At 40.6% G+C, this 25885-nt stretch overlaps 3 protein-coding genes across 3 annotated transcripts in view; 2 read left to right on the top strand and 1 right to left on the bottom strand.

Annotated features, from left to right (window-relative positions):
- LOC307252912 (piezo-type mechanosensitive ion channel component 2) overlaps nucleotides 1–15511 on the top strand; it is a gene marked incomplete at both ends in the record, with an annotated part of 44723 nt that extends 29212 nt beyond the window's left edge. Inside the window, 20 exons of the mRNA XM_080030734.1 lie at nucleotides 160–234; nucleotides 473–639; nucleotides 968–1167; nucleotides 1343–1504; nucleotides 2517–2831; nucleotides 3679–3937; nucleotides 4832–5020; nucleotides 5163–5364; nucleotides 5509–5641; nucleotides 6394–6541; nucleotides 6639–6853; nucleotides 7035–7193; nucleotides 7434–7581; nucleotides 7822–8010; nucleotides 8639–8731; nucleotides 13150–13319; nucleotides 13738–13854; nucleotides 14147–14226; nucleotides 14361–14586; nucleotides 15256–15511. Coding sequence (XP_079886860.1) covers nucleotides 160–234; nucleotides 473–639; nucleotides 968–1167; nucleotides 1343–1504; nucleotides 2517–2831; nucleotides 3679–3937; nucleotides 4832–5020; nucleotides 5163–5364; nucleotides 5509–5641; nucleotides 6394–6541; nucleotides 6639–6853; nucleotides 7035–7193; nucleotides 7434–7581; nucleotides 7822–8010; nucleotides 8639–8731; nucleotides 13150–13319; nucleotides 13738–13854; nucleotides 14147–14226; nucleotides 14361–14586; nucleotides 15256–15511 — 3503 coding nt within the window. The remainder of the gene's footprint in view (nucleotides 1–159; nucleotides 235–472; nucleotides 640–967; nucleotides 1168–1342; nucleotides 1505–2516; nucleotides 2832–3678; nucleotides 3938–4831; nucleotides 5021–5162; nucleotides 5365–5508; nucleotides 5642–6393; nucleotides 6542–6638; nucleotides 6854–7034; nucleotides 7194–7433; nucleotides 7582–7821; nucleotides 8011–8638; nucleotides 8732–13149; nucleotides 13320–13737; nucleotides 13855–14146; nucleotides 14227–14360; nucleotides 14587–15255) is intronic.
- A 784-nt stretch (nucleotides 15512–16295) lies between these two features.
- On the bottom strand, nucleotides 16296–17847 carry atp5f1e (ATP synthase F1 subunit epsilon). The gene is made up of 3 exons (XM_080030865.1): nucleotides 17766–17847; nucleotides 17271–17395; nucleotides 16296–16465 (listed from the first exon to the last, which is right to left on the bottom strand). Coding segments are annotated over exons 1-3 (159 nt in total). The 5' UTR covers nucleotides 17798–17847; the 3' UTR covers nucleotides 16296–16463.
- Nucleotides 17848–20384: 2537 nt separating this feature from the next.
- Nucleotides 20385–25695, top strand: LOC307253127 (PRELI domain containing protein 3B-like). The gene is made up of 6 exons (XM_080031007.1): nucleotides 20385–20489; nucleotides 21822–21990; nucleotides 22264–22353; nucleotides 23248–23318; nucleotides 23620–23722; nucleotides 23863–25695. Exons 1-6 carry the CDS (start codon nucleotides 20458–20460, stop codon nucleotides 23977–23979), a joined length of 582 nt encoding a protein of 193 aa, XP_079887133.1. The 5' UTR covers nucleotides 20385–20457; the 3' UTR covers nucleotides 23980–25695.
- Nucleotides 25696–25885: the final 190 nt, after the last annotated feature.

Genomic DNA, 25885 nt, shown 5'->3' with positions numbered 1-25885 from the left:
GTACAAAACTGTTGAAGGGATATCTTCTCCTGATTATGGGATATTAGGGATCATCCTGAAAGCCATCTGGCCAGTAGCTGTGGAGACAGCCTGCTGTTGTTGGAGAAACCTGCTGCCAAAATGACCAATGAACCATAAATTCTTTTTTCTTTTTGCCAGGCATTGATAGAGCGGACTCCAGTGAGGATGAACTGGATGAAAGCACTGTGGAGGAAGAGGGAGAGGAGAAAAAAGGTAACAAACATAAGATATTTTTCGGTGTTTTCACCTTTAATTGATAGTTTTAAGAACATAGTTAAATATGGGAAGAGAGAGGGGGGAAGACAGGCCGTGAACGCCCTGGGCCGGAGTCGAAACCCAGGTCCGCAACAACAGGGACTTTTACCTTCATGGTAGAAGCTTTCAGTGAGCCACCGGGTGTGCCCCCAATACTCAACTTTTACTCGCTGATGTGCTCGATCTCTCCTCACAGAAAACATTCTGCAGCGAATCGTTAACACTTTGAAGTTCAGCTGGGTGTTTATTCAGGCCCTCCTGGACGACATGACGGACGGTCTGAACTCATTCTGCAAAGACAGTCTGGACATTTCCAAGGTGCTTCGATTTGAGCGAGCGTTACTCAGCCAGCAGCAAAAAAAGGTGAGAGGACTTCAAACTGATGGATGCAAACATACATTGATATGAACTGATGTGTGCCATTAGTTGTATATAAACACAAACTAATTCAACCACAGCAAAGATTTTGTATATCAATTTGACTTTAACGCAATTTTAGTGACAAACTAATACCAGCTAATAGATCGACATTATGAAAAAAGTCTTACTTCAATTTTTTGGGGGGTAAATAAAGTGTATTTTACTGTTTCATTCTGGTAAATAATCTGAACGAGACGTCAATCATATTTTCAAGGTCAGTTTTTCTGTTCAGGCCGACTCATCCTCTTTTTCATACTCACTCGCTCTGCAGGGCAAAGAGGTGAGCCAGGATAGCGTCAAGCAGTTTTATGAGAACTGGATGTCCCGTCAGAACACACTCTCATCTCAAGACGATCTAGATGACCCCCCGCCTACTCCCCCCTCCCCTCCCGATGTAACGTCCTCCCGCATGGCCTATGCCAAGCTGAAGAACCAGGCCTCCAAAGTGTCCTGGTGCAGCAGTGTTTCCAGGTGGGTTACTGGATATGCTCAGTGGCATATTAATCCCTCTCATGTTTTCATTCTCTTCCCTGCTTCCATTGTAATTCTGCTGTTAGAACTGATTTATCATAGACACAAGTGACGTTATTACTGTACACACACCAGTCTCTTTTGAACCTGTTTACTCATCTGCTTTTGCCTTTAGCTGTACCACGGACGAGACAATGCTGGGTTCTCGACAGCAGACCCTGGAAGAGCTGGACGATCCTCCTTGCATGACGCCTGCTGCTGACCAGCTCAGACGGCGGCTCCTCAGATCAGCCAACATCGACCTGACCCCCATTGAGACTGATGACCTTCCACCAAGGTGAGGGAGGAATCTTTGGTCATGGAAAGTAAAAAAATAAAAAAGGGTTCACTCAAAGATTTGCTGTAGAATTATCACCACACCGACAAAACCTGACCATTAAGTGTTGGGGACTAGTGAACGTAATTAAACTACTTTTACTTACAAAACTAACATTTAGCAGAAACTTGCTGGTAGTTAAACAACATTCATGTAAAGATAGTGATTCAAGCTGAATCAAGTAGTTAAATAACTTTTTTGCCATTTTTTGTGGCTACTGAAACTACAAACTTTTTGTGGGCCATAGAGGATATTTGCTTCTCTAATTGAACCCCCATTGTCGAGCCCTGTCCCCTGGTCAGTCACCCTGACTGCTGTTTAAATTGTAGTCAGATAATAGAAAATTCAGATTTGTTTACAACAAAAATGTGACATTCCTTGCAATTTTTTCCTTGTGAAAAGTCTAAATGGAACTGTTTTATTAAAAAACGGTTTAGATCTCTGGACTATTCACCTTCAAGGAAGTTGGATTGTCAGCTCACCTCATATTTCACCAAAATATTTGGTTATTGTTTTGAATGTGTTTTTGTTCTGATTAAAATTGTATTTGTGGTTTATGTATGGCCTGTGAAGAACAAATTAGCCCTTTTAGCTTCGTCAACAAACTCAGTGGCATTTTGCTGTCACGTGATTTTTTGCATTTTATTTTCTTGTAATAATTTCACATCACATGTACATTGTCAATTTGATCCTTTATTACAAAGTAGTTTGAACTACTTTTTCTTAGTAGCTTTAGTTAACCAAACTAAATTTCAACTCCTTCCAGTGTATAGAAATTTGCAAAGCTATGCTTTCAAAGTAGCTTTCCCCAACACTATTTATTATTTGCACTGGATGGCAAATGTGATGGTCTTTCTTGGGTGTTGCATGTGTAAAGTATACTTTGTTTCATCTTGATACTTTACTTCCTCTTGAATGTCTCATATTTCCTTGCAAGTTACAATATCCCTTGCTCTCCTCGTCCTTTATAAAGTTGTGAAGACAGCGACCTTCAAAATGAAGAGCGGGAACAAGAAGTAGAGGATGAGGAGGACTCAGAGGGAGAGACAAAGAGTGAGCGAGAACAACATGAGACAGAAGAGGAGGAGGAACAACCAGAGGAGGTGGAGAGAGAAGAGCTGTATGAGGAGGAGCAGGGAGAAGAAGATGAACACGCTGATTACTCCGAATGCATGTCATTGGGTGTAAGGGATAGTGATGGAGAGAAAAGCCTCGACCTCACAGAATCTCCCAGACCTCTGAGTCAGGAAACGAGGAACCTCACGGCCAGCGAGCTGCTGCTTAACAAGTCAGTAGACACGAGACATTTTCTAAATTCACATTCAAAATAAATAAAAACTTTATTGTCCATCACATAGTGACAGAAAATTCAGTGTGTGGCTCAAACAACTTAAAAACATCATATGTAAGATTCACATAAAATCACACACACACAGTTCAATAAAACAGTTAAAGGTGCTGTAAGCGGATTGGTTCTTTTAGCTAACTTCCTGTCAATTACTGCAGTTAGCAGTCCCCTCGCTCGTCCCTACGTCAACACATTAATGCACTGCGGTCTTCAAGCAGCAAGTTATCTAGCATCATCTCAGATCCATAAGTGTGATAAAACATGATAAAAAACATCAAAACAGACATTGGGAAGGATTTTCACCTTCTCCGCCATTGTAGGCGCATAAACATTCACCCATCTGTCGCTCTGGCGTGCACCGGCAGTGAGACCATGAGTGAGACGGGTGTCGGTTTGTAGCGTTCTCTCTTGTGATTGGATATAAATTTCGGGATCCTCCAATAAGTTTATTTGCCGATTACATGCAGAGCAGCTGACTGAGAGATCGGCTTTATGAAACGCGCACATTATGTAAGTGATCACTGTATGAATAAAGAGCGATTTAACACTTATATTAACATAAATAAACCGCTTACTTCACCTTTAAAGCATGTGTGTATGTAAAGTAAAGCTGCATTAAAAAGTACTGTCTATTTCACTTTGTTTAAAGTGCATATTGCAATGGGAATACAAGAGTTCTTATAAGTTCTTGCAAACAATATTAGCTGAGTGACAATATATCTTGCTGACCTGCAACTCTTTTGTACACCTCTGTCTTACCTTCCCGTCCCCTCCATCCTTTCCATAGTATGTTTGAAAATGACGAGATCTCCGGCTCTGACGTGTTTTTCGTGAGGTTACCGAGGCCGCTGAAGCTTCTGTTTGCCTTCTATAACACCATGGTGTCCCAGTCAGAGATGCTGTGCTACTTCGTCATCATCCTCAACCACATCATGTCTGCGTCGTTCCTCTCCCTCATCCTGCCCATTCTCCTCTTCCTCTGGGCCATGCTGTCTGTGCCACGGCCCACCAAACGCTTCTGGATGACCGCCATTATCTACACGGAGGTAAATTGTTGCAGCGTTGTGTGGGGTGTTTAACATACACTTTCAATTGTGAGGGGTATTTCATTGCGACATTGATATTTATTTTAAAACAAATAGACACCAGGGCTGAAATTAATAGTTTTTATTAAATAATTCAAATACTCAAAATGCCCAGATTTAAGATGGCAGAAAAAAAAATTTCTCCCAATGCAAATAATGTCCTTCTTTTACAGTTACACATGGGTGGTTGTGTATATCTTATATCTACATTTATTTGGTTTCTGTGTTTATAGTTTTTACAATGCTGCAAAATTCAAATGTGATTTGATTTTATATTCCCATTTTATTTTATTTTTGAAAATAATACAGTGAAATTACTTTATAGCTCTTCTCTTTTACCTTGTTTCTTAAATTTCAGATTAGGATTTTGGATTTACACATTGGAGTCTTTTTACAGGTCTTCGGATGTACAAAAAGAAAAGAATTTTTTTTTAAAACCTTTTGTGACAGCAAAGGATGCTTTGCAAACACTGATATATTACATTAAGTGATGTCAATTGAGTAAGCGGCGGTTGGAAGTGAAGACAACAAATCTGAAATAAAAACAAATTGAACCAAGCTGATATTGAACCAAATTAGCTTACCAGACCTGTAGCCCTCTCCTCAGATCGGCTTGAGGCTACATAAGCCGCTTCTAGCACAACACACCTTGTGGTCTATGTTGTTTCAACAAGGAGGACGAATGTGTGGAAGAAAAAAGACAGTCCACTGTCATAGGAATACATACGTTAGGGTTAACATAAAACTTTAACTGATTTTTATCATTTGCTAACTCTAACCTACAGAAAATGGCTGTCGAATAAGGATTTCTTCAGTTGATAAGTGACCTAGAATGCTATTCTCTATTTCTCTCAGCTGACTGTTGTGGTGAAGTACTTCTTCCAGTTTGGTTTCTTCCCGTGGACTACCTCGGCCTACCTCGGCATCAATGCAGAGCGGCCCTTTGCCCTGCCTAACATAATTGGGGTGGAGAAAAAAGATGGTTACGTCCTCTTCGACCTCATCCAAATGCTTGCTCTGTTCTTCCACCGATCTATTCTGAAGGTAAGGTGAAAAATGACAACCAAAAAAACACAGTCGGATTCAAATAGAGCAATCTGCAGCTGTCTTGTGACGGAAAATCAGCAAAGTTACCGTACAGCTGGTGATGCATGATAAAATTGTGTTTGTGTCCACGATTCTACAGTGCCACGGTCTGTGGGACAACAAGGAAGTTGAGATGCCGGATTTCTTCAAGAAGATGAAGAAGAAAGCAGACAAGAAGAAGATGACAGATAAGATGGGTGGCAAAGAAAAAACGCAACGCAGACTAAAATTCCTCCCCATCCAGGCCTCCACCACCTCAATGTTCTGTAGGAGAAAGAAAGATAACTCGCAGGAATCTGATGGTGAATATTCAGCCAAATTATATTTTTATACGGAAAACTTTCCTTTCGTTCAAATGTTTTGGTTTTGATAGTTGCTGTAGGACATTAACTACCCACACTACTAACATTTCTCCATTTCACTATTATTTAATTTTTTAATTGGAGAGATGAAGTCAAAAAAGCACCACAGCAAGAACAAGAGACGGCATCGACAAAAGGCCCCACTTACCAGGAAGCAGAGGATGAGACAGCTGATCAGTGAGAAGATGCTTCAGGCCAAAGCTACCATCATTGAAGTGTGAGTAGAAGACATTTGATGTCTTACATGAGCATCGTACTGCTCAATCCTCTGTCTAGACCATATTTTGTTATATTGCCAGGTTAAGTTAAATCAAACATTGGCTTCCAGAAATTATTGAAGCAAAATGATTTCGTTGTAGGATATTTTCAAACTGCTTGCTGTTTTTTAGAGGGCAGCTTTAGTATTGCACATTTTATTTTAAGAAGTTCTTTCCTGTGAGAGGGTGTTATGGGTGGGTGTAATTAACAAAACTTATATAAACAGTAATTATCACACATTTGTTCAATATCCATCTTTTAGGATATTGACTCAAATATGCAAAATCACATGATTAATTTGACATGATGAAACATGTCAAATTAATGCTTGGCACAGTCAAAGGATTGTATTGTGTTTTGTCGGGCCAAGATAGTCTCATTCTTAAAATATTGCTAAAGTAGTCATCTTTATTAGAAAGACAATAGTCGAGAGAAGATGAGACATTAAGGGAGCGAGAGAGAGATGGCAAACAGCATGCAGTAAAGTTAACTGGCTAGATGGACTTAAACTGGGGATGTTGTGATTGGTCTTGAAGAGAGAATAAACATTTAAATAAAAAAATTGTCCAGCTGTATGATTTATGCAGATAATAAAGGTGTGTTTGTATATCTGTTGAGGATGGGGTGACAATTTATCAATCTGAAATATACAGCTTGTGTGAAGAGAAAAGTGTATTGTGACAATATTTGTTATTTTTTTTTATCCGACAGCGGCCTTCACATTTACCTACCCATAAGGCAGTTTTTCTACGACATCATCCACCCAGAGTACAGTCCTGTGTGTGACGTCTACGCCATCATGTTTCTCATTGAAGTTGTCAACTTCATCGTCACTATATATGGTTACTCAGCCTTTGGGGTGAGAGTCTGTCCGGCCTCTCGTCAAACTGAAAACATACACACTCAAAAATGCACGTTATGTTCAGTATTCAGATGCAGTCAATTTGTCTTTGTAGAAATACTCCGCAGGAGTCGACATCACAGAGTCTCTGTCGGAGGACCAGGTCCCTGAGGCCTTCCTGGTCATGCTGCTCATGCAGTTCGGCACCATGATAGTGGACCGGGCCATCTACCTGAAGAAGACCCTGCTGGGAAAGTGTGTGCTCCAGGTGGTGCTGGTGTTTGGCATACACTTCTGGCTGTTCTTCCTCCTACCCGGGGTCACAGAGAGGTCAGCAAACAAATTGATTCTTTTCGATTGATTAAGACTCTTTTGACAAATGTTAACTTTAAGAACTGACCTTGTACAACTTACATCCCTAATTCCACTTTTCAAGCCTCCATTTTGCATAATTAAATTCAAAGTATTTTCACTAATATACTTCTCTCATCGTGTTTTTTTTGTTCCAAAGGAGGTTCAACAAGAACTCCATTGCTCAGCTCTGGTACTTTGTAAAGTGCATCTACTTCGGCCTGTCTGCCTACCAGATCAAATGTGGCTACCCAAACCGCATCCTGGGCAACTTCCTCACAAAGAACTACAACTACCTGAACCTCTTCCTTTTCCAAGGGTATTAGAATAATCACTGGTTTTATATATACAAATATCTCCAATGACAGCTAACAGCAATTGTAACTTTGTTGAATAAGACACATTTTCTACACTGTAAACATTCCTAATGAGGTTTGTTTTTTGTATTCTGTTTAGTATATCATATTTAGAATAGTTTTTATGGCACATTTTACCAAATGTAACTATATAAATACCCTTCATTTCTTCTTCTTTATAATCCTTCTCTGGTCTCCTCTAGGTTTCGTTTCGTCCCCTTCCTGACAGAGTTGCGGGCGGTCATGGATTGGGTGTGGACCGACACCACTCTGTCTCTCTCCAGTTGGATTTGTGTTGAAGACATCTATGCTAACATATTTATCCTCAAGTGCTGGAGGGAGTCAGAGAAAGTAATTGAGACCGTGTAGCATGCTTATTGTTCGCTGCATTTCATCATCTCCACCTTCATACTGTATCACCTGCTGTAAATACAAAACCACATGCTCAAAGTCATTCTTCAATAATATGAGAAATGCATTGAGTGCCTTTTATATAGATTTCATAGGCTGAAGAAGAAAACAATTATTCGATAAAGGAAATAATATTTATACCCACTAGACTAAATGATCACTTAATTGTAATTCTTCCAGAAATACCCCCACACTCCAGGGCAGAAGAAGAAGAAGGTGGTGAAATACGGAATGGGAGGATTGATCATCTTCTTTCTCATCAGCATCATCTGGTTTCCGCTCCTCTTCATGTCATTGCTCCAGTCGGCAGCCGGAGTGACCAATCGGCCGGTGGCGGTTTCCATCCAGCTCGGCATTGCAGGATACGAGGTCAGGATGGAAACGAGTAAACTGCGCTAACTTTAAACTTTAAGTGCTGATATTCTGAAACCTTGAAGCTAGCTGGCTCATAATAGTCACAGGTGGTTTCCTGCTTTTAAAGGTGAGACTGCAATACAGCTTTTTAGTTGAAATGCAACAGTAAGAAATTCCAATGTGGTATATTGTGGATGAAAATTACAATTAGCTACCTGTCTTCATCGTTAAATGAGACCACACAAAGATTCCACAGCCATGCTAAAAGCTCTATGAGGCTGCACTGAGGTGTTATTAGCACTTAAAACAAAGTACAGTTGAGGGTTATGTTACAAACTGATATTTTGGCCTAATGATGACGCTAGATTAAGATCCCCAAAGTAGGATTCATCCTCTGTTATGTTTTGTTATGGATCAAAGGAATGGACCGACCATGAGACAAACTGACATAGTAATGATGCTATTGTAGCCAAAGACAGCAACTGCAACAACAAGTTCGTTCCTGAGCAGAAGCATGCAGAGATGGTGTGTTTTATTTATTTTTTAAATACCCCATAACTGCGAAGTTCAGGCATTATTCATTGTCCTTCCCTTGTGTGCATGTCTGTTTACCTCCTAGATTTGTCTGATTTTCTTCCCACAGCCTCTGTTCACAATGAGTGCCCAGGAGCAGAACTTAGTCCGGTACACAGAAGCTCAATTCAACCGACTCACCAAAGTGTATGCCACAAATCCAGTAAGACACACTTTATTTCATATATTTTACTGCAAACACCAAACTGAGACCGAATACCAAACCACCCATAACCAGAAAAGGGCCAATAATTAATATCTGTATTGTGTTATTTACTGTATATTTCATAGCAATAAATAACTGTCTTAATCATACTATGTAGGAGCACCTCCTATGCTCTTTCTTTGTACTATTTCCTTTCTTTTTTTTCTCTATATATGGCTTCTTAATGATTCTAAGTGAAGAATGTCATCGTTTTCAAACAAAGAAAATTACGTACAAGGCAGCATTGCCATTCGTGTTAAATACACCATTTTGATTGTGTTGGATTATGTTGGGAAGAAGTGTCTCCTGTTCTCTTTTTTTCAATATTTGTAGTTTTTATTAATTAGTTTGGATGCGGATGTCAGGAGGAGGGATTGGATTATGTTTCCATAAAGAGATTGGCCCTCATTTATCAATCTTGCGTAGACCAGAAAAATGGGTGTACGTACATTTCCACGCAAATCTCGGCATTTATCAATATGGACGTGAGCGTAGGGTACGCTCAAATCCCACGCCAGCTCTCAGCTCGTGTACGCAAATTTGAAAACAGCTTGGACTCGCAGTGCAGGCTGTGCCGGGTAGCCGATGACTTTGTTGGACACTTATTAGAAGATAATACAAATGCAGTGTTTGCTCAGACCGAAATAAAGATATTAATCACTTAAAAATGTGCAGCTTATGGTGCGCAACTGAGTAGGAGAGATGATTCAATAGTGCACACACCGGCCACTTAGGAGCGCAGCATGGGACTGCGTAAGGGCAGTTATCTTCGACTTGGAGCAGCTGGGGGGACACTGAGGCACGGGGGCTGCATTCATTCAAAATGTTAGCCTAAGTATTAAATATGTAGTAGACATACACTGCTCTTTATGATACAAAAAAATACACAGCTTAACATTTTATTTATTTGACGCACTTTGTAGATGTTAGTTCCTCTTTTAATGTGTCATTAATGCTAAAGCGAGCGATTTATTTCCACCGTTAACCGGCACGTTGTTCCTATCTGCTGGTGGAGCAGGACGGTGGGCGCTCTCACAGCTGATCGCTGCCGGGTCGGCTTGTGCAGCTGACGGCCGGGCTGACCACTCGTGCCAAGCGCATGCTGTCATACAGTAAAACGCTAAATGTGTTATTTTTAGTTTTTAAAACCCTTTTGAATAGTGCTATCTAAAAGGGCCAATACATTCTAATCATTCAAATCTCTGCAGACGTGTATTTATGTTATGGGGACCATTATCGGACAGTTGGTGCGTCTTTTTCTCCTCCACCACTTATATTATGCCCGCAGCCCCGCACCCCCATTTGGTTGCATTTCAGAACAGCAACACGCTTTTTTTAGAGGCGATTTTGAGTCAACACCAACGCTGTTGACCGCAGCAGTTATTTCCTTCCTAACTGCTGCCTTCTGTCGTTCTTTGATGCTGCTTGTAGGCTAATGCTCCGAAATGAAACTCTTTTTTTTCTACTTTCGCTGTTATTCTGTCAATTTCTACTTCAGGGAAGTGCCGTATTGCGCATATCCATGTCGTAAAACCTCTGGGCGAGGCCTCTAAACTGAGAAAATATAGGGGCGTGATACGCTCGTTTTCATCCGCCGCATTTATCAATAATGGCCTGGCGTACGCTGAGATTGGCGAGATACGCCTGTTTGATAAATACCACGCGACACCTGGCGTAGGGAGGTATTTGCGCCAGAATCTGCACCAGTTTCCACGCAAAATTGATAAATGAGGGCCACTGTGTGTGTTTATGGTGGTATGGCTGTAATCACAGTGGCCCTCATTTATCAAACTTGCGTGGAAACTGGTGCAGATTCTGGCGCCAATACCTCTTTACGCCAGGTGTCGCGTGATATTTATCAAACAGTCGTATCTCGCCAATCTCGGCGTACGCCACGCCATTATTGATGAATGCGGAGGATGAAAACGAGCGTATCACGCCCCTATATTTTCTCAGTTTAGAGGCCTCGCCCAGAGGTTTTACGACATGGATATGCGCAATACGGCACTTCCCTGAAGTAGAAATTGACAGAATAACAGCGAAAGTAGAAAAAAAAAGTTTCATTTCGGAGCCTACAAGCAGCATCAAAGAACGACAGAAGGCAGCAGTTAGGAAGGAAATAACTGCTGCGGTCAACAGCGTTGGTGTTGACTCAAAATCGCCACTAAAAAAAGCGTGTTGCTGTTCTGAAATGCAACCAACTGTGGGTGCGGGGCTGCGGGCATAATATAAGTGGAGAAAAAGACGCACTAACTGTCCGATAATGGTCTCCATAAAATAAATAGTCTGCAGAGATTTTAATGATTAGAATGTATTGGCCCTTTTAGATAGCACTACTCAAAATGGTTTTAAAAACAAAAAATTAGCCTACACATTTTGCGTTTTACTGTATGACAGCACGAGTGGTCAGCCCGGCCGCCAGCTGCACAAGCCGACCCGGCAGCGATCAGCTGTTAGAGCGCCCACCGTCCTGCTCCACCAGCAGATCGGAACAACGTGCCGGTTAACGGTGGAAATAAATCGCTCGCTTTAGCATCAATGACACATTAAAAGAGGAACTAACATCTACAAAGTGCGTCAAATAAATAAAATGTTAAGCTGAATGTTGTGCCGTGTATTTTTTTGTATCATAAAGAGCAGTGTAGGCCTACTACATATTTAATACTTAGGCTAACATTTTGAATGAATGCAGCCCCCGTGCCTCAGTGTCCCCCCAGCTGCTCCAAGACGGAGACAACTGCACTTACGCAGTCCCATGCAGCCCTCCTAAGTGGCCGGTGTGCGCACTATTGAATCATCTCTCCTACTCAGTTGCACACCATAAGCTGCACATTTTAAAGTGATTAATATCTTTATTTCGGTCTTATTTGCACTGCATTTGTATTATCTTCTAATAATTGTCCAACAAAGTCATCGGCTACCCGGCACAGCCTGCACTGCGAGTCCAAGCTGTTTTCAAATTTGCGTACACGAGCTGAGAGCTGGCGTGGGATTTGAGCGTATCCTACGCTCACGTCCATATTGATAAATGCCGAGGTTTGCGTGGAAATGTGTGTACACCCAAATTTCTGGTCTACGCAAGGTTGATAAATGAGGGCCATTATGCTTATATGTATAGATAGAATGGAATTATTGGGGTAAGGGAGATATTGGCAGTGGTAACGCAAGCCAGATTTAGGGTTACCATGCCCTGCCGATCTGTGCCGTGCCGAACCAACTGTGCTGCTCAGTGTAAATGAGGCAATGCATGCCCTCTAACAACAAAGTCCCCGGTTTGATTCTGGCCTAGACCTGTCTCTCCCTTTGTCTCCTGTTGATTTGACTGATGACATGTGGTAGGGGAGAATGGAGTTATATGTCACACGGGTTGGTTGTCACAATCGTTATATCTCAGAACCAGAAGGCGCTGTCTGTGAAATGTAGGTATGGAAATATCCAGAATTGGGATCACAGGTCACCTACATAGTCTTGCTTGGAGTTAGACTGCTGCATTTGAGGTGAGAGGACTGTTTGTGTTTTTCATGTCAAATTGAAAATATTTAGCTCCTCAGTATTTTTCTTCTAGGCTTTTACACAATGGGTTTATAACAAAACACTTGTCACCCTAAACAAGTGTGAAGGGTAAGCTATAGTTTAGATTGTTGTTAGCAAGCTAATTAGTTGTCAGATGGTTGTTGGGGGGTTGGTTGTCACATGTTATCCAAAGGCTGCAGCCAGAAAAGGAACCCAATAACGAAATAAATTGTCAAGCTGTATCCTCACTGACACCCCAGAGAAGGAAAGAATAGAGCATGAAAAAGGCAGCTAGCATGCAAAAGAAAAAAGGGCAACAAAATCAAAACAACCCAGTGCATCCCAAACTAAACCAGCTGTCAAGGCTACTGCACCCCAGTGCACTCCACCCCAGCTGGAGAAGAAGAAACAGTAAGTTATGTAGGCCTATTTGTCAACTTGACAATGCAATTAAACTTTAAAATGTAGTTCTGCTTTCTTGCCTTCTTTTTAAGATTATTCCCATTAAGATAACATTGTGACAAACAACCCCATAGTGTGTGACAACCGACCCCTTGATGGGGTTGGTTGTCACAATGTGTAAGGGTGTCTTTGATGATCAATTTCTTCTTTATTACAATAAGTTAGAAAAAGTGAGGGGTACACGTTTCAAGCCAACACCTTAAGCTTCAATTTAATGTAGGAATGACTATTGAAAGATGTTTAGGTGATAAGCAATTCACACTAGAGTAAAAAGTGTGCCTACTAGCCCCGGTCTCCCCTACTCATGACACAAAAATTAGTAATTCTTTCATTTCATAAAATGATGTTGATGTTTAATCCCTCTCTCTCTCTCTGTCTCTCTCTCTCTCTCTCTCTGTCAGTCTGCTATGCAGTTCATAATGAACTACGAGGCGGACGACATTGTCGTTGCTAAGATCAAGAGTGATGCCAGTCTGTTGTGGAGCATCAGCCCGGCCAGTCGAGAGGCCATGATACAGGAGCTCAGCAACTCCTCTCATGTATACATTACCTTAGGATGGACGCTGATCAGGTCAGTTTGTGTATGTGTATGTGTGTGCGTCTCTGCATGTACTGTTTGCTTGTGTTTTGTATGTTTCATATTATACTGTGTATACTGTATATGGTTATTTTCATAGTGGGATACATGGGTGCTTATGTGAAAATGTATGACAGACTCCATTAATATGTAGATGGCTGTGAGTGGTTGTACATGGCGCATTAAATGTGTGTCAGAAATCTAACACCACTGCATGAGACTAAATATGGTGCCCTTGAGTCAAGTTTGATTTGACTATTTTAACCAAAATCTACACTTTATTTTCATACTTCAGTTAAATGCTTTGTGTGAATCTCCTCATCAAACGGTACATAATTTAGCTGCATTTTGCACAGAAACACGTAGCATTGAACAAACACTGTACTGAACGCACCTCTCCTGCCCTTCTCAGGAATGCGTCCATATCAATGGTTGTAGAGACGGTGGGAGAACACACTGTGAAGTTTGAGGACCAGGCCTTGAGGGAAGGGATAGTCTCCATGCTCAAAGGCAACAGCAGCAAACCTGTGTGAGTCTCATTCAACAGACGGATATACTGTATTGGGTTGCAATGTTACTGTTTGTCTTGTTCAAATCTTGGAACACATGTTGAAAGGCACTTTTCTTAGCTTACAGAAAAAAGCTCAAAATGTGCTAGTAATGGTTACAAACTCATACCTTAAAAATACTTCATAATTTACGTTATCAATTATTTCTCAACACTCGAACAGCCCCTGACATTCATGTGCAACATCACTGGATATTTTTTCCAGTCTGCCTCGAGATCACAAGGAGTTCAAGTTTGGTATTCTCTCCTACAGGATCATTCATTCTCTGTTGCCAAAGTTCATCAGGGGTCCCAAAGGAGCAGAGTCAAAAATGGCAACCAGGATGAAAGTAGGTTAGTTACAGTTCAGTTTGTGTGTGTGTAAACAGCTCTATAACAGTTTGCAGCAGTGAGCTCAGGAAAGTAGAACAACCCTATTGGCTGATCAGAGTGATCTGTGCTGTACCGATCTCTTGTCTTCCTTTTAGGGCACTCGGACCGCCCAGAGATCCAGGCGCTGGCTTTCTTCAGGCCCATGTCAATCCAACTTCAACAGGTCACTGGTTCATCGGACAAGGACCCAGACCAGTGGTGGGTGGTGGAGGAGTGCTCCCCGGTTCTCGCCCACTCCCATCAGAAATGTCACAGCATTGAGATAGTGATTATCAGTGATTTAGTCAGCCCCGCCAGTTTGGGCTTTCTGGCTGGACATGGGTAGGTAGCATTTTGTCAGAATGGTGTTTTTATGATGGTGGACTACTTTCCGTTGAACCAAAGCTTCCTTTTTGTTTTGTCTTTTTCCTTTCAAAGTGACACTTCACATGCCAGGCTGCTATGTCTTGCTTAAGTTTGAAGATCCTGTGCCTTGTGTAGCTCACCACAATAGTTTGTGAGGACTTGACAATAGATTGAAAACAATCTGCAGCAGCATGTCCGACCAAATAAAACCTGACAGCTATTGGTGAAAACCCATGTGTCCCATTAATTTTCTTACCTTTATATGCCTGCTTCTTACTTCTACACAATGACAGGAAGGTTGGCAGTTGTACTTTGGTGAAAAATGCTGTTGACAAGTTCTTTAGACCTTTTTTTTGTGTGGAGAAATTGAATTCAGATCTTATTGTTTTGTGGTAGATGATCTACAGGTGATGTTACAGTATCTTTAAACATCAGCCAATAATAGCAGTAGTATGATTTTCAATTAAGTAAAAGTTGAAAGTATTTAAATGGTTGATCAAACGTATAATGTAAGAAAATATTTTAAAAACTAGGTGATTTTTGAAAGTTAATGCCTTGCTGTGTTCTTCATTGAATGTATGTTTCATTTACAGATGAGAACCATAAATGAACATTAAACGACTGCCCTTGTCCCCTTCACCACAGCATTGTAGGCCTGTACATGTCGGTGGTGCTGGTCATCGGAAAGTTTGTCAGGGAGTTCTTCAACGGGATCTCCAGGTCCATCATGTTTGAGGACCTGCCGTGCGTGGACCGGGTCCTGAAGCTCTGCACCGACATTTTTGTCGTCCGAGAGACGGGAGAGATGGAGCTAGAGGAGACACTATTTGACAAACTCATCTTCCTCTACCGATCACCGGAGACCATGATCAAGATGACCAGAGACAAGAAAGACGACTAGGTTTTGGGGGCATTTGTTGTGTTAGTGTGGGACATTGAGAGTGTAATGCCACCTGTGCATGTGTCCACTCTGAAATCCATTTACTCAAAATGGATGGATTAAAAGCAAATAAAATGTATTTTCTTTTTCAACATGTAATAAAAAAAATACTTTAAAATTGGATTTATAAAAAAAAATGGAGCAGCTGTTATTAATGGTCCAGCTGTAACCAAAAACTCTAATGACGTTCCCATATGCAGAATTTTGAGTCCCTTTCTGACCTAACTACTAATTTTGATCGCTGATCTTCTTAGAAAGCTTAGAATTTTTGTAAAGCTGTTTTTGCTTACGTAGATAAGAATCAAAAGGTGTTCACAGGACCATTACAAGTATTATAGACTGATTATAGTTTCAATATTGTGTGATACACGGGACAATTATCGTACAACAAATTAATTCAAATGAATCTGAACTTCAGTTAAACAAATAAAAGTGCCTGCCAGCTGTTATTTGCTAGTTTTTTTGATTTTCAGCCCACTAGGCATTGCATGCATTTCTAATGAATTTAGATTCAGGGTTTTTCTGGTGTACAGTACACACGACAACAAACCATTGACATACTCATGGATCGATACACACATACCTCTGTAAATACCATGTTTCTGTATATGACTATGTAAACTTACTGCACTGATTTATTTATACCAAAATAAAAATTGTTACAGACAGATGTTTTAGTCTCTCGTTCTGTAGAGATGAAAATGCTGTATTCACCAATGAGGCAAAAACACAAGGACACAACATGTATTTCCGATTTCCATCTTTATTACCATTTAAAATTACAAATGAAAGGGGAAAACAGCAACATCATTAAGGTCCCCAGTCTCTCATCATCTTGATGTCATCCATCTTTTCTTCAGGACGTGACAGGACCTCACAGCTCAAGTAAAACTATCTACATCCCGGGCTCACATCCTGGAGGGAAAACAGAAGAGCGAAAGAATAGAAATATTACTTGAATTGTAATAATACTACCACTGAAAAATACTTAAACATAGGACCACATTATCTACAGAAAATGCTTTATGGATAACATTTTTTTTGACTGACCACTGAAAATTGACTAGATTCATGGAAAAGTTTTGCTCAATAACTGACACTGGCATTAATACATGGTGTAAGCTGAATATTATGCATCAGTTCAGAAGGTTTGAAAAGGAATAGGGAGCCTTATTCATAGGATAATTTGTCCCCAAGTACACTGAAAGACCTTGTCTAAATAGACCAGGGACAGGTAAGTGTGTTCCAAAGGCTGCTGTGAATGTGCAAGGATTCACTCAAACCAAAACCTCCAATCCACTAATTCAGTTATTGACAGTTTGGGATATTTCAATGAAAACGTGGTTTGAGTGTTTCCTGAAAGCCCAGGTAGAACATGTTATGAATGGTAAATTAGCACCACTTCTGCCCTGTAAAATCTTAAAATAGGGCTTGAATGTTAGTTTGTAAGCAACAACAAAACAAGCAGTAAATTCACTATTGATGTTGTACATTTCGCTGATAATTCGTCTGTAGTTTTACTTTTCCAAATTATAATATGCATGATTTACTCTCGATGGTACATTCTTAACAACCTATCATTGCCATCTGACCTTATAATCTGCAAACCTGCACAATGTAGCAACTCAATGTCACAGCCTCTCCTTGGCTGTTGGGGTGGTGCATTCATGTGCAGAGACCAGAATCTCTCTACAGTGCTGGTGGATTGTGATTTACTTACATGCTTTTTGTACTACTTTAAAGACTTTGACGCTGGAACCTGCGGCCTTCAAAGCATCGGCTTTGAACTGCGGCTTCATCGCCGCACGCACCACACTGGCGCAGATAGCCGAGAAGCGGATGTAGCTGCGGAGAGCACACACTGTTAGCCGCATGCTAAAGGGCAAGCAATACTGACAATGACACGCCTACAACATTAAAACGTAGCTGCTTGTATTTCACTAAGAATCAATATATCAGAAACATTAATAGAAATGTCTAATCTTCGGCGGTTATTAGCACTAACACTAAGTTTGCGCAGTAGGTTAGGCGCATGGAAAAGCTAATGTCAACTAGAGCCACTGTAGCTAGCTAGCTATGTCGTGCTGAGTGATTTAATAACGGAATAGCAACACGAACTGTTTACAGTTAGAATAAGGCACGGTTATTATCGATAACGTGGTCAACACTGACCGTGAAACTAGCTCTATATATATAAATATTCAAATTTCTGTACCTTACGCCTGCCTGTCTCCAGTATGCAACCATCTTGACTGTGTTGTGGCTTCAAGGACAGTACGGATTTGTGCGTGATGACGTCATTTAAGATACGCTTGTCTTTTCCCCCCATCCAGTAAGAACAGTGCTTCATCATGATTGACAGCTTCGACGGTCAATTGTCTCGCCCCTACAACTACAAATACGGTCATATTACTTATGGGAAACTTGTAGGGGTCACACAAAGTTTGGCTTCATTCATAAGATTTGTATGGGACAATGAGAATTGGACAAAGCCTAAAACGATTTTTTGATACAACAATTCAATCATGGGCTAGCCATAAGATTGTAGGCTATATTTAAGCAATAGGCCTTTCACACGACGTTGGCTTGTTAATGCTGTAGCTCTATATCAGCAGGGCTGTGATTCGGTCGTAGGCACGAAGAAAAAGCCGATCACTGCTGAACGTTTCTTACTGTGTTTCCTCTAGGCCTATGTATTTTACTGCATGAGAATCAAATCAAATAATTTAAATTCATATAGGGCGCTACGCAATCTGTAGGTGACATTACACCACACCCCCTATCATTAGACATTCGATTGGATTAGGAACAAAAAAAACACGGTAACGGTGAAATTAAATATTCCAGGCCTACTAATCCCCAGAGATGGGGGTAAGTCACTAATGTGCAAGTCACAAGCAAGTCTCAAGTCATAACCTTCAAGTCTCAAGCAAGTCCAAGTCACTGTGGTGAGAATCAAGCAAGTCACAAGTCAAGTCATTGCTCAGGTCAAGCAAGTCACAAGTCAAGTCATACAAAAATCATATTATCTAACCCAGTTTCTACATTTAAAAGACCTGCATTCCACAGTTCTCTTCTTCATACCGTCATCGACAACATCATCCTTGAACTACAATTGAATTATTCTTGGTCTGACCGAGGGGTCTTCAACTAAAATTGAAATGGGTCCAGTTGACAACATTTTCTTACAGCAAAGGTCCGAATCTCATAATGTCTGCATCCAATAGCGACCCCTTATCTATCACATATGATCAACACCGCACATTTCCTTTTCTTTCAACCACATTTAGGCTACTTTCAATTTTCAAGTAGCTTACTTTTAACATGGAAAACAAGAAAGGCAAATAGTAACAGATAGCCTACTACTTAGGCTACACAAAACAGACACTTAAACCTGCAGTGTGTAGAATTTTGGGTTTTATTTCCTAGCAGATTTTGTAGAAAGTAATTATAATATCCATAAGTACATTTAATTTAGTGCATAATAGCTGAACATTTTTTTTGAATTATTTATTTTTCTCTTAGAAAGGGTCTCATATATGTCCATATTTCTGCATATTTTGGACCAAGGCCTAGTGCCGCCATCTTGAAAGTATCATAGTTGGAATGTCATCAGGTGCATTGTTTAAAATTTAGAATTGTTCTTGTTCTTGAAGGCCACTGTAGCTTCTGTTATTATTCGAAAGGGTTGGGGTTACCCAGGGAGCGTTGCATTCTAGAACTTTCTAGAACTTTCTTGATGATGTCATATTACACACTGCACCTTTAATCCCCATAATGCATTTAGAATAAAACAGGGCAAGGATCTGCGCTATGGCAAAAATATCATATCACCTTTTATTTTATGGCAGGATCACATTTTGATTTATCCCGATTAATTAATTTTTCATACTGGGGGGCGAACTGTCATAACGGGCAGTTTGCTGTGCTGTCGGTGCGGGTGCGGCGGCTGTGAGCTGTCGGAAGGAGCCGGTGCACGTGGAAGGTTGAACTGCATCATATTAATAACCGCTGTTTTGTCTCACAGAGATGCTTATATAAAGCCTACAGTCCGTGGAGGTAGGGCGCTCGATAAGGAAGCGTGCGTTATCAAGGCAGCAGCGCTGCAGGAAACGCTCGTTATTTTCGTTTTCTTTTACAAGACTTCCCGGGGCCGTTACAACGTGAAAAGGGAAGGGAAGAAGGCGCTACATATTTACTGTGATAAGCGTGTGGGAGGCTCACGTGAATTACTCTTGGTCTAGCCCATGGACATATAAAGAAAGGTCTAGCCGCCTCCATGACTGCTGCTCCTGTGTTGACCTGCTGACGCTGTTTGTCCGTGCAGCGCGCTGCATGCATTGCACTGTAAAATGACCCGATCATGTTTCAAAATAAAACATAATTTCTAACGTAATCTAACTTTTAAAAATTCAAGTCATTTCGAGTCATCCGTCTCAAGTCTAAGTCAAGTCTCAAGTCATGAAGACCAAGTCAAAGTCAAGTCGAGTCTTTTATCAGTGTTAGTCAAGCAAGTCTCAAGTCCTCAAATTTGCGACTCGAGTCTGACTCGAGTCAAGTCATGTGACTCGAGTCCCCCATGTCTGCTAATCCCAATATAGCCTAATAGGCATATATTTGTTGATAGGGATAGACAGGTAGAGGTAGGCCTACCTGTCATGGTAAGCTTGACAGTGACATAGATCTAAAAGTTTAGTTACCAACGTGATATTGAGCAAACAGAATGAATCCACCTTCATTTTATACAAAACTTAACTGTGAAACATTTACATAACGGTAAAATCAGATTGCATCCGCTGCCACCAGGCGGCGTCTCACTGCTGCTGAACCGCTTCTCCTCCCTCTCGTCGGTCACGCTGTCATTCGTCGCCGGTGGCTCCCGAGCCCTGACAGAAAAGCCTAATAAAATGAAGATCTGGGCGTCAGAGCACATTTTCAAGTAAGTAGTTTTATAATTGCGAAGATTTATTTTACACGTGTGTTTGTTAAGTGGCTGGTTTCCTTTTGTAAAATAAGTTGTTGATGGTTACTGGGGCACAGCTGCTAGCCTCCTTAGCTACTAAGGTTAAAGATAAGTTAAGTCCTTCAACACAAATAATTACTCAACCATTTCTTTTGTATGTTAGTTGCCACATTAAGTTAAAGTGAGCTGTATTTTCTTTTGCATTACGTTCGAAGTTATTTTAAACAAAGACTGTCTGTGTTGTGCGCTAGTAGTAAACTATTTAACGGGGCTTATATGCTGTTAGCCTGAACGCTAACTGTGGCTATCTGATAGCTATATTTTAGCTGCTAGTGTCTTAGCTCCGTCCGTCATTGTCAGTTACATGTTGTAGCTTATTTAGACATTCCAGACACATATGGAGACAAATCAAAGGGGTTCGAGAAGCACTCGCATCTCTCGTCTTAATCACGGGTTCTTAATACATTACGTTATGTACCGCGAGCAAGAACGTTACATAACGGTCTATCAGAGAGAGCTCGTCCGGTGGAGACACAGTGATCCGTTTATTTTCTGTGGGTATTGCTCAACAGACCGTAATACGTGTGTAACAATGGCCGGAACATTCGTGTCCACTTCCAGAAGTTTCTACTTTCTAGTTAAAATCAGTTTGCCTGGACATATTTTGGTTAGCCTATTCCTCCATTTTAATTATTCACATATCTAATTTTAGCATGGACATTTATAGAAAATTATTTCAACATTGTAAGGTTTGGCAGGTCCGATTGTTATTACTTTTTCTCATGAAATCAATCAAATGGAGTCTGTCAAACATGAGATTTAAGCAAAGGCAGTTGCACAGGAAGTTTTAAATATATCTTTATTATGTGCCTGTTATGTAAGCAGCTGAGCGTGTTGCTGCTACTGTTTCTATGTATAAATAGTGGTGTGTTGATGTTTTGTGTCAAGGTTGATGGTAAGAGTTGGTGTATATGTTCTCTTTGATCCAGCATAGTATGCTTACATACACATAGTATGTAGTCTAAATATGGACTGAATGATTACAACCAATTGATCTAATTTCCAAATGCGTTATTGGCAATATGTCCTCATATATGATACTGATAGCAATGTCTTCTGTTTTATAAGTGGGTTCTCAAAAATAGATTTAACAAACAAGGAAGGCGTTGACATAATCACATATATTATGATCTGAATGTCACTGTGCCAGGACTAGCCAACATGGTGGATTCACTTATATAATGCAGATTGTTAAAGGGCCTTTAGCCATTTGCTGCTATTAATGTTAAGATTTTTTTTCTTCTCCAGCCATCCATGGGAGACGGTGACCAAGGCGGCAATGCAGAAGTACCCAAATCCCATGAACCCTGGGGTTTATGGTGTGGATGTGCTTAACAGGAGCGTGGACAGAGAGGGGCGTTTACACAGCACCAGGCTGCTCAGCACAGAGTGGGGTCTCCCTGCCATTGCCAACTCTGTAAGTGCCTTCGAGCTGCAAGGATGCATTGTTATTTAATGAAATGTGCCTCAGAAACCCTCGCATCCCGTAAGATCTTATCCTGTTTTCATTATGTTATTCTGCATGACTATTTAAATTAAATATAGGTTGAAATCCCAACCTATGCTGCGACTGCCGTTGAGCGACTCTGAATCCCGAATAAGCCTATTTTTTTCTTAAATGTATGGAGGCTTTTTTTTGTTTGTTTGTTTTTGTTTACAACCAAACCTGAATTGTCTCCTCTTCCTGTAGATTATTGGGGTAACGAGAACACACACTTACGTTCAGGAACATTCAGTGGTGGACCCCAAAGAGAAGACATTTGAGCTGAAATCTACAAATGTGAGTAGTAATCTCTCATTGATACATTACACTGACTCGACAGATTAAAATTCTTCTTCCTCATGTGATTGATAACAGGAAGCTGTCATGGTTGAGAAATTCTGCTCGTTAACACATCAGGCAATGCTTATATATCAAATTAAAAGAGAATATATTTGTTTTTGTAATGATTTCACACCGATTTCACTGATGAAGTGGCCCTAAACCAAAGTCGTTTCCTCAGTCAGCTCCTTTGCCTGATTTTCATTATTATTAATAATAATAATAATAATAATAATAATAATAATAATAATAATAATAACACATTTTATTTATATAGCGCTTTTCTCTCAACTCAGAGCGCTTTACATAACACAACAATAAACAAACAAAAAGAACATGTAGAGTTGATGGGGCTTGGGTTGGTGGGTGATCTAGGGGTAGGCAGAGGAGAAGAGATGGGTCTTGAGGTGGGATTGGAAGATGGTTAGGGACTCGGAGTCACGGATATGTTGGGAGAGGGTGTTCCAGAGCCTGGGAGCTGTCCTAGAGAGTCCTCTGTTGCCAAGGCTGCAGAGGTTTGACGTGTGGGTGTAAGTTGACACAACCCTTCACTGGCTTAACTTTCTGACTGCATCCTGACTGTTTTAAGTTTGTTTACTTTTATGGTGGGATTGAAATAGTTATGGTCATTTATTGGTTTGATTAATTGAATTGCTAATTTTGCCTACAATGCACACTTTCTGGCAGAGGTTGGGCTCTTGTAATTTGCTTCCTAAACCTGCCTTGGAAAACTCTAAGGGCAGTTGCTATCTCCACAGTCCTTTTATCCCTTACACCTGTGTTTTACCTGCTCTTACATAAGAAAAGGTATTTTAGAGCAAATAGCATCAGTGTCTTTTTTCCCTTACACAGATCTCCTTCACCAACATAGTATCTGTGGACGAGAAGTTGACATACAAGCCACATCCACAGGATCCTGAGAAGTAAATAACTCTGTTTATCTTTTACAAAAATCAAATGTCACATGCAGTATTGATGATAATGATGATTTATTATTATGATGATGATTTTTAATATTATTATTGTATCTCTTTTGGCCTGAGCTTTTTTAGTTGAAGTTTATTTAAAAAAAAATCTTAATGGCTTTATGAATGGCTAATGTTGGCAAAGAGGTTTTTCAGTTTTAATTGAATATAGCTATAATAGATACAAAAACTGTAACAGATACGGTTGATATGTTCAGTGCTGTTTGTGATCTTTTTATTTGTGTGATTGTGTGTTCAGGACGGTGCTGACACAGGAGGCTATGATCACAGTGAAAGGTATCAGTCTGAGCAGCTACCTCGAGGGTCTCATGGCCAAAACAATCTCCTCCAACGCCGGCAAGGTGAGGCCTGCCCTTCCAATCTTCCAACAACCCGTCATGAAAGAGTGTCTAAACGTCTCTTTTTGTCATAACAATGCACCTGTCGCTGCACATTATGTGTCGTAACCATGGTTGTAACGCTCTTCCTCTGTGCGTCTCAGGGTCGAGAGGCGATGGAGTGGGTCATCAGACGATTAAACACAGAAATCGAGGAGTTGGCGGCGACCGCTCGTGGTTCTATACGTGCTCCCATGGCAGCAGCCGTTGCAGACAAATGATCCCGGCCTTTACCCGCCGCTTTCTCCACCATCTTGAACCGATGGACCTCTCGGACAGTTGCTCTCACATCACCTGCCAGTACAGCCTAATACCCACAACCCAATCCTATGACCCTACATTTGTTCATTTGTGTGCGAGTGTCACCAGAACTTGCCGTTCGTCCCTCCTCAGCAGTCTGCAGCAATGAGTTTGACACTCGCCGGGAAGCGTTGAGCTGACGACAGTTTAATAAAACTAACAGGGTTCTATAGGGACTGCACTTGAAGCTCATAAAACTTAAGTTTTGTGATGTTAAAGTTATTTTTTTTAAGTCACACTGTGCCTCCACATGATCTCATCATGTCTTCTTCGCTTTTCTTCCTCCTATTAACCTTTACTCTCCATCAAGTGTTTTCCTGTTATTGTTTCCAACCCCTTCTAAACAAGCTGAGAACTGATTACTGAAACCTTTCACTTTTCAGTAACTTTTTCTTGTTTGCTAACTTTGCTTTGTGCAGCAGAACTGACCAAAATGTCTTTTATCCCAAAAATGACCAATGCAAAAAGGCTTTACTGAGTAACTGGAATCCCCAGGCTTAAATTCACCACTCTGTTTAATGCAGATGCGGGTCTTTCTGCTAGAGATGTCAGCATGGTGGACTGGTCTTGATCTCATGGTCATCTTGGTTTCGTTCTGGGTACAAATGTCTCAATGTCTTTAAGTCTCCTGTCTTTGTTAGTATCTTCTCTCACACATGGTGATGTGATGTGCTGTGCAGTGTTGCAGTATAAGAATGTGCATACTTGAATGTCTAACTTATTTTCAGCGTGTGTACTTAAATGCACTTAAAGTAGCATGAAGTAAATGAAAGGTACGGAGCTGCGAAACGAGTGATGTGAGCACTGAGCAACCTGTTTACTGTGTTGCCAAAGTCAAAGAAGCTCCACAGGGTTATGTTGATGATCACTGAGTGTGCCAACAGTAATTATAAAAAAAAAAAAAAAAAGTCAAACTTTATTTATGATCATGAACAAACCCACTCTGTACATCACATGTCTCTAGAGTTATTTGTATTAGTGAACATTGACAAAGGCTGTTAAATTGATACATTTTTAAAAAGCCGTTAGCTTGTGGTGTTTTTATACTATCTTCCTCTTGCTTATCCCATAGTGGACTCTCAGGTGCTACATAGTTGGTCAGACGCTTTCATAAGGACCACGCTGAGATGAAGGCGACATAGATAATAACCCTGTTAACTGTTATCCCTTTACTTTTCTTCCATAGAAATTTCAACGAAAAATTCTAGAAATTAAAGTTTACGATGAAGGTGGTACAACTAACCTGCTTTAGTGTAACAATATCTGTTAATGGAGCTAAGCATCGCAAGTCTTTCAGATGCTACACAGTCAGTATCTTGCTCGCCTGCCATGGTCTCAGTTATCAACAGTACGTCGGCCATTTTTCACTCCTGCTCCCAGTTCAGCTGAACTGCTTCTGAAAAGCTTGTTTCTAATGAACTAGCTGTTTTTTCCATCTTATCATGCATCGTCTAGTTCAGGACCATGTTGTCGGTCCCGATCCAAATAGGTGCTCTTCCCATTAATGAAGTGTGATGTTTTTCTATGGGGAACATTTTAGGACCAGTGCTTGTAAATAGACTTATATTTATATTCTGTTGCTCTAAGTCTAAAGAGTGGCACACTTAAATGTTTCAAAATAAAGAAATGTCATTGTTTCATGATTTTTTTGTTGTAAAATGTCTATTTTCTACAAATCACACTTAATGGGAAGGATATTTAAGATAAAATGATCACATACCTCAGTACCTCAATTATTTTTAAATCAACCCTTCTTTTTTTCCTCTTAGTGGAAATATTTAAGTTAAGTTCTGACGACAATAAGATGTACAACCTCTTCACTCAGCT

The sequence above is a fragment of the Ammodytes marinus genome (assembly GCF_949987685.1).
Source record: "Ammodytes marinus genome assembly, chromosome: 7".
In the NCBI taxonomy this organism is placed as follows: Eukaryota; Metazoa; Chordata; class Actinopteri; order Uranoscopiformes; family Ammodytidae; genus Ammodytes; species Ammodytes marinus.
This window is presented reverse-complemented; position numbering and strand designations above follow the sequence as displayed.

Bases quoted from the DNA above. Each gene is read 5' to 3' on its own strand.
- LOC307253127 (XM_080031007.1), top strand. From the start codon at position 20,458: ATGAAGATCTGGGCGTCAGAGCACATTTTCAA. The intron at 22,354-23,247 runs GTGAGTAGTAAT...TCCCTTACACAG, and splicing joins TTGAGCTGAAATCTACAAAT to ATCTCCTTCACCAACATAGT. The intron at 23,723-23,862 runs GTGAGGCCTGCC...TGTGCGTCTCAG, and splicing joins TCTCCTCCAACGCCGGCAAG to GGTCGAGAGGCGATGGAGTG.
- atp5f1e (XM_080030865.1), bottom strand. From the start codon at position 17,797: ATGGTTGCATACTGGAGACAGGCAGGCGTAAG. The intron at 17,396-17,765 runs GTACAGAAATTT...TGCTCTCCGCAG, and splicing joins TGGAGACAGGCAGGCGTAAG to CTACATCCGCTTCTCGGCTA.